Source organism: Ipomoea nil, unplaced genomic scaffold (genome assembly GCF_001879475.1).
Source record: "Ipomoea nil cultivar Tokyo-kokei standard unplaced genomic scaffold, Asagao_1.1 scaffold2403, whole genome shotgun sequence".
NCBI lineage: Eukaryota > Viridiplantae > Streptophyta > Magnoliopsida > Solanales > Convolvulaceae > Ipomoea > Ipomoea nil.
The window spans coordinates 536600-546190 of NW_017618831.1; the positions used below are offsets into that span (position 1 = coordinate 536600).

General features: G+C 37.5%; 2 protein-coding genes across 2 annotated transcripts; both read left to right on the forward strand.

Annotated features, from left to right (window-relative positions):
- Positions 1 to 652: 652 nt before the first annotated feature.
- Positions 653 to 5748, forward strand: LOC109152368. Its single transcript, XM_019300014.1, has 10 exons — positions 653 to 1461; positions 1559 to 1683; positions 1825 to 1887; positions 2154 to 2243; positions 2395 to 2560; positions 2671 to 2860; positions 3108 to 3946; positions 4140 to 4736; positions 4815 to 4880; positions 5421 to 5748. Exons 1-10 carry the CDS (start codon positions 1282 to 1284, stop codon positions 5526 to 5528), a joined length of 2424 nt encoding a protein of 807 aa, XP_019155559.1. The 5' UTR covers positions 653 to 1281; the 3' UTR covers positions 5529 to 5748.
- Positions 5749 to 8282: 2534 nt separating this feature from the next.
- Positions 8283 to 8822, forward strand: LOC109152215. Its single transcript, XM_019299802.1, has one exon. The coding sequence runs from the start codon at positions 8283 to 8285 to the stop codon at positions 8820 to 8822; it is 540 nt and encodes a 179-aa protein (XP_019155347.1).
- The last annotated feature ends 769 nt before the right edge of the window (positions 8823 to 9591 follow it).

A 9591-nucleotide genomic window follows, 5' to 3' on the forward strand; every position in this document is an offset into this window, starting at 1 on the left:
AAATTTACTTATTGTCTGTCAAAGAACATGAAACCACTTAGAATAAAAAGAGCAAATTAAACTTATATTATTTTTAAAAAAATTAATTTCACTGATATTTTTACGCATTTAACTATACATAATTGGCCAAATTCAAATTATTTTCGTTTTCTAGACATAACAAATTTTAAAAAGTAAACCAAAGCATCAAATCGATATTAAACTATTAAAGACATGAAAAGAGTTTAAACATATATATAAATAGGCATTAATTAGAAGTCATATCTGGTAGGTAAGAAAACCTACCAGCACATTATAAGCAGTTTACAGGCCTACAAAAAATGAGTTAAACTGTCCTATGGCTAACTCAGTTAGCTCGACCGATCACCTTAAATGTTTACTCCAATAGCGTGTGAGGGTTCAAATCTTTCTTAGTGGGGATCTTGACTGATCAAAGGTGATGAAAACCCGGGGATTTACCTCCTCTAGCGTAAGCTGGGAAATTAAATGTATCCAAAAAAAAAAAAAAAAAAAAAAGAGTTGAACTACCCCCATCAAGAATTTTACTGAGCTGTCACAATTACCATGAAGGAGCTGAGAAAAAGTCAATGGTTGTAGTTGCAGATGTAGTTATAACATGCACATATGGAAAATCTTGGGACCCTCTGAGCATCTGTCCAAACCCCCAAATTCTCCCCACAATTTCTTAGCTTCTTAATTACCCCACTCCCTTGCCCCCAAACCCCTGCCAAGACTGAATCTATGTTGTATTGCCAAAACAAAAAAAAAAAATGGTACCTGATGTCCTTTGAGGGGCTGCAGTGAAGTCTTTTCTGCTGTGGCCCATATGGCTCCATCAGGTACAGAGACCAAGCATGATGTCCAGTACTATATCAGCCAATCTTAGTCCTATGTATGATGTCTGCATGGTCTGTCCTATTGCCTGCTTCTCCAAAAACTATGTTCAAGTTCTTCCCCTTGTTCTTCATCATCTCCATCATTCTTTCTCCGGGGCATCTGATAGTTTCTATTTCTGGTTCTGGTTCTGAATCTTGGCTGGTGCATGAGTATGTGAGGCAAGCCGATCGACAATTCGAGCAGAAAACCAACAGGTTTTGGGAGTTTTAAGAGGAATCGAAGAGTTGGGTAGAAGTGGAACTGCCTTATGATCTTGTTTCCTGTGTCAACAATCAGTGCACACAAGTCAACAGAATAGAGGGGGAGCCGAAGAAGAAGAAAGATGGGCCAGAGGAGACTCCTGAGCCATTACTGCCTCTCAGAAAGAGAGTTTCTTTGAGGAAAATGTCCGAGTCGTCGGTATGGGTGACTGGTGAGAGTGGATCAATCTATGAGAGGTTCTGGAATGGATTGCAGTGGGTGATAGCACCCCATGAATTGCCAGTCTCTGCAGGCTATGCAGTTTCGGTCTTCATTGTCAATCAGACCATTCTTGCTCTATCAGAGGCTGCAGTTTTGTATCAGGTATGTGTATCACCAATTCACCATACTACCTACCATACATAACTTGATTGAATCTCTGAAACAATATTGAATAGCATAATTTCTCGGTTTTCATCAGATGCAATTGGATGAAAACGGGCAGCCCGCTTGGATTGATTTTTCACCTAACTGTAAAATGATTAAGGAAAAAGAGCCTTGTTCTGCAACCCAACTAGTTTCAGGAGTTGTCTCACCTGAGAGGAAGTGAGTAAAAGCACTTTGAGTTTGTGCTCTTCTTTCTGTTGTCAATAAAATTTATCTGGTGGAAAAACACATGAATTATGCAACTGCAGAAACTTGTCAGCTAACAAGGCCTTCATTTTGCTCCCCATCACCCACAATCAGGAGAATATATTTCTGCACCAAGAATGGATCATTAATAGAACTTACTGAGGTTAATCCTCCAAGGTAAAAAATTGTAAACTACAAGACCCTTCCACCTGCACTTATGCATCAAGCTCAGTTTTATTGGCACATATTGATGTCAGTGTTGCAAAAATCAGGCCTAGGCGTCGATTAATCGGCCCCTAGGCGCTAGGCGGTCGGCCACCTAGGCGCCCTAGACGGTCCCCAGGCACCTAGAGGGCGCCTAGCGATTTTTTCAACCTTGATTGATGTAATAATACATTTCAAATAAATGAAAAGGACTGATTCTTACTTGGACGTTCGTTTAGGTGGAAGAATCATGGCAGACCGGCTGGTGCAGATGTTGCAGCTATTGCTGATGCTGCTGCATTTAGACCTGAAGTAGTTTTCACTATTAGGTGAACTGTCTTTGTTGAGCATATAACCATTAATTTGCAATCCAACTATTAGCTTAGGCTTTTAGTTGAGATGGAGCACATGCTTCAATGTGCAATCCACAGCTGAATTTTTCCTTTCGTGTCTGAACTTGGACCTGGTGTTGTCCTGCAGCGCAACCGGTGATCTTTATGAGTTCGATCAAAACTCGAAGCCATCGTGGAAGAAACACATACACAAAGAAGCTTCCACACAAGACACCTTGTTGAGACCCTCCACAGGCTGCACTTTACATGGACTGAATGGAGCTCAATCTTCATCTCTATTTCTCTTGAGTAAGGTACTTTTGATTTCTTTGGACTCGATCCATTTCCAATGCCGTGCATCTCAATAACATAGCTACGGCAAAGAGAATACTTTTTAACCAATTTGAAATGCAAATGCTTGAAGGGTGGGAACTTGACAGAGAGAAGGTTACAGCAAAGGAAATGGAAATGGATTTACCATGGAAGTCCAAGGGATCTTTCTCTAACATCCATCACATGTGTTGGTCAGGAAAATCAAAATGAAAATGCATATTCACTGTTTCTCACAACTGCAACTGGAAATGTTTTGGAATATCGCCTTCCGACTCATTCAGGTACATCTTTTATATTTGAAGGAAATTAGAAAATTTCTTCACCTGTATTCAGAACAAAAATGAGGTTTGTTATAATCTAAGATTGGACTAAGGTTACTCAATTGAGCTATAATACACATGGGCCAAACCACACTAAAAGACTGAATCCAGTCAATTAGCTAGTCTAACCCATGACCTTATAAACTGATATGTTTCTGTCTTACAAAGTTAATATATGCTGAAATTAAAATATTTGGTATGAAGACAGGCACATCTAAAGAGAATGAAAATCCAGACAATTGGGTAAATCATATGCATCCCTCAGATGCCAAAGCAGCAAGAGGTATTGTAGGAGTACAATTGCAACCTGGCAGAATGATTTTCCCACTAGATGATGGTAGGCTGGGGGAGCTCCATTTCTCGGGCATTGGTGGCGAAAATATTGGCCCAAACTACCAGGTTAACACTAAAAGAAAAGTATCACCGAAATACGTGTGGTCTGTACTAGATGCTCCCGAGACTGAAGGATGGAATGCCGAGTATTGCACTGAAGAAAACGGACCCTCAAACTGCATTTCAGGAATAAGAGATGACACTAGTGAAGCAGATAATAGAACACCAACAACTAGGAGGAGAAAAGGTAGTAAATCACAGCAAAACTATTTACCAATCATCACATCAGGCACTAGCAGTGCCACTCCTCTGGAAGATTACGATATCCCAGATGACTGGATCAACAAAAATTTCCGGCTTCGTGTGATGCACGAAGGCAAATCCTTCTTCCTCATCACAGAAGATGGCATGACATTCGAGTATCTGAATGCTGAAAATGTGTGGTTCTGGCTGAGTCATGATCAATCTACAGCTATGAAAGGTGCCGTTGGAAGCTATAATGGAAGCTTGTTTTTGGTAGATGAGCAAGGAAGTTTACTTATCAGAGAGAGAACCAACAGTGAACTTGCATGGATTGATTGTACTGTCATGAGAGGAGGAAGCCAGGTAACCAGTGGCCCTCCATGGGATGGCCTGTCCGGGAGAGCTCCGAGGGCTACACTCGAAGATGCACTCTTCTTCGTCAGCAAAGCTGGAAGGTTACTACAGTTCAGAGTAAGTAGCATAAATAGTAGATTCAGTTATCTGGTTTGTAAGTCAGGAGAATAGAAAACCAGACAAACATTAATACTAAGAACAACTATTTTTGCTAACATCCCTGTTGATCATTTCACAGTAAACGAGTTCCTACTTGTTCTTGAATAGTAAGTAATGCATAGAGTGCTAACTAGTGTAAGTTGTTGTGCAGGTTGCATTGAGAAAGTTCAAATGGAAAGATTGCAGGAATCCACCAAACACAAAGATTGCAAGCATAGTAGACCGGGAAATCTTCAGAGAGAACATAGTGTTTGTCATTGGAAGTAACGGGCGCCTATATCAATACAACAAAGTTACTGAACTGTGGCATGAACACTTACAGTCCCAACACTTGGTTCTCTCAAAAGTGCCTGGAACCGCAATGAGGCCATCACCTCTCTCGTCGAAGGGTTCTCTTTTCATGCTCTCAGAGGATGGAGGACTAGTGGAATACAATTGGAATTCATTGGATGGCTGGAATTGGGTGGAACATGGAACCCCAGACCAAAGCGTAACTTTGGTTGGCTCCCCCGGGCCATGCTTTCGAGATTCTCAGCTGTTTTTAATAGGTTCAAATGGAAGAGTGTACCTTAGGCTCCTTGATCAAGGCACATGGCAGTGGAGGGACTGTGGCTTCCCATACATACCTGAAGAAAAGGCTGCAGATAAGTCAAAACAGAAAGGAACTTGTAGGAATGAAGATTTTGCTGCCAGAACACCAGAGTTTGAAGAAAACCTGCATCCTTCCAACAAACATTGTGACACAAAGGTTAGACTCTTTTAGTTTTTTGATCAGCTATTACAATAACTCCAAAATTGTTGTAACTTCATGTTGATTCATAAGCAGGTTTCATCTACAAGACCAATTGCTTTTACTGAAGATTCAGTCATATTTGAACTGAGAGATGGCAGAGTAAGTAACCACAAACTATCTGAAAACTCCCTCTAAACTGCCTGCAGAACTCCAGTTATTCTTCTCACTGCAAGACTTTATGCACCTGCACCACTATCAATTCAAACAAATAGCAGAAATAATGAGTGCAACCTCAGCCAAGTTGGTCAAGCAGTTGACTTGAAAACCACAAGGTTACAAGTTCGACTCCCAGCGGGAGTGGCCTATTAGCGTTCTTGGTTTAGTCGATCAACTATGAGCAACCTAGGTTGGTTTATCTCCTTGTGGTCCTTTGCCACTAGAGTCACAAGGTGAAATTTATGCACCTAGACTGGTTTACCTCTTTGTGGTCCTTTGCCGGCTAGGATCACAAGGCAGGGTTTACCCAATGCATACCATTGGGTAGTGGCTGCGGGTTTCCCTTGTCACCCAATTGCAGTTCCTAAAAGTAAACCAACCATATGAGATACAAACATAATTTCAATTTTCAACACTGGAGACTCACAGTGTCACACTCTTGGACAAGAATAAAAGATCACTAACATCATTACCTCATTACAGTTGGCACAAATGAGACGAGCAGGAGGCATGGATTGGAGATGGTCACATACAATTGGCACCCCCACAAGTCAATGCACAGAAAACTTTTGGACTGCTTTGGCATCATGAAAGCAAAAAACACACACTCACAATAACTGCAGGATATACAGAGTTACAATAAAATAGGGAAAAATCCATGGAGTTTCATGGCTGCTCAGCTGTACAGATTTACAATAGCAACAGTTCCAGTACAGATAGGTTTACAATTTTGTTCCCTTGAAAGGAACCAAATCCTGTGGCTTGTTAGGCAAATACATACTAATGTTTATACTATAACATACCGAGGGGGAAACACCAATGCTATTAACTACAGAGAAAACGCCAAGTATACTATCAATCACAATATTAAACAGAACTTTTAATAGACTGACCCGAACCGAAATCGCCGGTCTCGCGAGAGAATTTACCGGTTTGATCGGCGGAGCACAGAGTTCTCGCCCAAATACGGCCGCTCCACTGAGCGGCTATGTCGAAGGAATTCGACGCGCCTTGTGCCAGTTCGAATCCCGTCGGAGTTTGCTGGCCACCGCCGGTGAGCGTCGCCGGCCATATTGTGTACGGACAATTATTTATGACTGTGATTTTGCTGAATGAACTGCTACAAAACCAACATTTTGCGACAATTTAGCGCCATGCAAAATTTATTTAAATACGGAGTATAAGTTTTTTGGACAAAAGTAACTAAAAGAGTTTACATCAAAAAAAGTTTTATTTATACAAATTAAAATTGCATATCAATAAATATGAGTAAATACCAGCAGAGGTCCTTCGACTTTGGTGGCACTGCCACTTTTAGTCCTCAACTTTTAAATCAACCACTTTTAATCCTCTTACTTTTTGTTTCTACCCATCTATGGTCCTTCTATTCAACTTGGCCATCTAATCATTCTAATGCCGTTTTCCCAAGGGTAATTTGGTCCTTTCATAATTAATTTATTAATCATTATGTTTAATTTCCTCATCAGAATAGTCAAACAATGGTTTCCCCAATAAAAGCGGTGACGAATTATGAATGCATATATGGATTCACGAGCTGGTTTTGTACACGTTCATGGAGAAACCATTGTTTGACTATTCTGTTGAAGAAATTAAATATAATAATTAATAAATTAATTATGAAAGGACTGAATTACCCTTGAGAAAACGGCATTAGATGACCAAGTATATCAGAAGGATCATAGATGGCTAGAAACAAAAAGTAAGAGGACTAAAAGTGGTTGATTTAAAAATTGAGGACTAAAAGTGGCAGTGCCACCAAAGTCGAAGGACCTTTGATGGTATTTACTTCAATAAATATATATTGCTACAATTCACTTTGTGTCTAGTGACATGAATTAAATTTTTTAAATGGGAGGTCATGAGTTTGAGCCTTAGTAACACTGTCCACTGAAGTTCAAATCCAGGACCTCCTAGACCACAAAGTTATTGACTTAACAATACGTTTAATTTGCAATGGAATGAAATTTTTGAAAATAGACCTTTTCCTTTATTTATTAATGTTTTTTTTTTTTTTTTTTTTTTTGTGTCCCGAGAATGAATTATTCTCATTACAAGGGGATAGCTATTCCACGGCCCTCATAGTATTAGATTATGGTTTTATTTGACAAAACTTATTTAAGAACTTATAACTTATTTTAAGTTACTAATAAGCTATAAGTTATTAGCTATGTTTGGTAATATTTTTAAAATAAGTTAGTAGCTTAAAATAACAGTCTATATTTTGAAATCGTTTGAAAAATAAGCTAATAGCTCCATAGAACTTTTTTCCCATCTTTTATTCTTAGTATTTTAAATAAATGACATCATTTATTCTTAATTAAAACTATTTTGGCATTTTCTTTCTCCTAAATTTTTATTCAAGTAGTAATATTTATATCAAAGACGAAAATTTAACTGAGACCTCTATTGAGATGAAGGAAATTCGCAACAATATTCAAACTTCATTATAGGATGCTAGATCATGATTATGGTAATAGTTTCATTTCAAAATGTTAAATTTTAATATGTAAACAAATCTATTTAAATTTAAAACTATTTAAATTTGACGATGATGTCATTTTTAGTCTTTTTACATTTATTAGCTTATCAAAACGCTAATTTTACCAAACATTTTTAACATAATCAGGTAGTATAACAGTTTTTAGCTTTTAGCTTATAGTTTTTCAGTTTTCAGCTACTTTTTTGCTTTCACATACCTTTTTAGCTAAGTTTGCCAAACATACACGACATATTCATAGAATAACCTACATTTTTTTATTTCTTACTTTACTCCCAATTAAATTTAAAATTTGTTTAATTAGATTTTTTTTTCTTCCTATCACAAGTTTTATATATTTTTTCTATTTACCTAATTCTATGATAAATTTATAGTATTAGACCAAAATGCATGACATTTAAATTGTTTTTTTTTTTTTATAGTCATGCTATAATAATAATATGACCAAATAAGAATGTTTTGAATAAAAATAACTACAGATAGACTATCACTTATAAATATATGACAAAAATTAAATAAATAAACTCTGTTTATAATTACAATAGTAAATTTGTTTTAATTTGTGCCATCCTAATTACGAAAATGCCTTTTATCATGTGTTCTCTCAAACATCCATGTTTAATGATCTTGAACCCAAGTCTTCTTAATTAGGATTATCTTTCATTCTTTCCTACTCCCATGAAGATTAGAAAACAAAGCCATAATATCTTTATAAATTTTAATCAGTCAAAACCCTACCCTCCATCTCTCTATCTGAAATCTTCTCAGTTTCTGAAATTTTCTCGACGCACGCAGAAAGAGAATTAATAATAATGGTAGGATTAACCATGCATTGCCGCTCGTTGCCGAACCCAAGAGAAGGCGATCTGAGTATCCGATTGATTACCGGAGCCACGGCGACGCCGTCCGATTCGGCCGTCGACGCCACCGTGCACGACAACACCGTCGAATTCATCTTCGATCCTCACTACGAACTGCCGTCCTTGGACAGATCTATCCGTTTCTTCTCCGGCAAACTCGAAGCATTCTTCGGTCTGGATCCTCAGGTGGCCCGGGAAATCGCTCACCATATGGGGAATAGTGCTTACAATTGCCTGCGTGGTCGGCGTTGCGGGCTATACATGTCGGTGGAATTGGAAACCCGACCGCCACCGCCGGCGGCGGCGGAAGTGATTCTCGGCAATATAGTTTTCAACGGCGGCGGCGGCGATCGGAGCGGTGAATGTTGCAATGTGTGTTTGGAGGATTTTGAGGGAGAGGAGGTGATCACTCAACTGGCGATGTGTTTGCATAAATTCCACAATGAATGCATTGCCAAATGGCTGCGGAGGAGCAGAACATGTCCTATTTGTCGAGGGAGAGTTTAGTAATTAGCATTAGGGGAGAAAGTCTCACGGATTAAGATCTGTAAAACGGTGTTTTAAGGCATGTTATGTCCTATATTTGATTACTATTTTTTTTTTAAATAATAAGGGTCAAATAGGTCATGGAACTATACATCACGATAATTCAATTAAGTCACTGAATCTAAAAAATTAACAATTGAATCTTTAAACTAACAAATTTCAAACAATTCTTCACAATTTAAAGCTAGGTTTCCAACAGGTATCTTTCCAAATTAATTATTTTTAATATATATATATATATATATATATATATATATATATATATATATATATATATATATATATATTATTTTTAAAAAAATAGGACACTTTTTTAATTTAAAATAATCCATTTGAGATGATGACCTGTTGAAAACTTTTAAATTGGAAGAATTGTTTGAAATTAGTTAGTTTAAGGATCTAATTGTTGATTTTTTAGATGTAGTGACCTAATTGTATTATCATGTGCTATTCGATGGCCTATTTGACCTTTATTCATATTTTATTTTATTTTTGTTGAATACTACGTTACAATGTAGTACATCAATTTTCTTTTTAATTCATATTTTAGATTGTCATTGTTATTCGATAGTTAGATATATACCATCATATTAAAACACTTGTTACTTTCTTAAACAACAAGATTGAGTCCAAAACCCAACAATATAATATAAATAACTCGGCGAGATTTTGAACTATGATTAAAACCCTTCAAGGATCAAAGTGAAAGAACCCTTAATAATGAGTGATG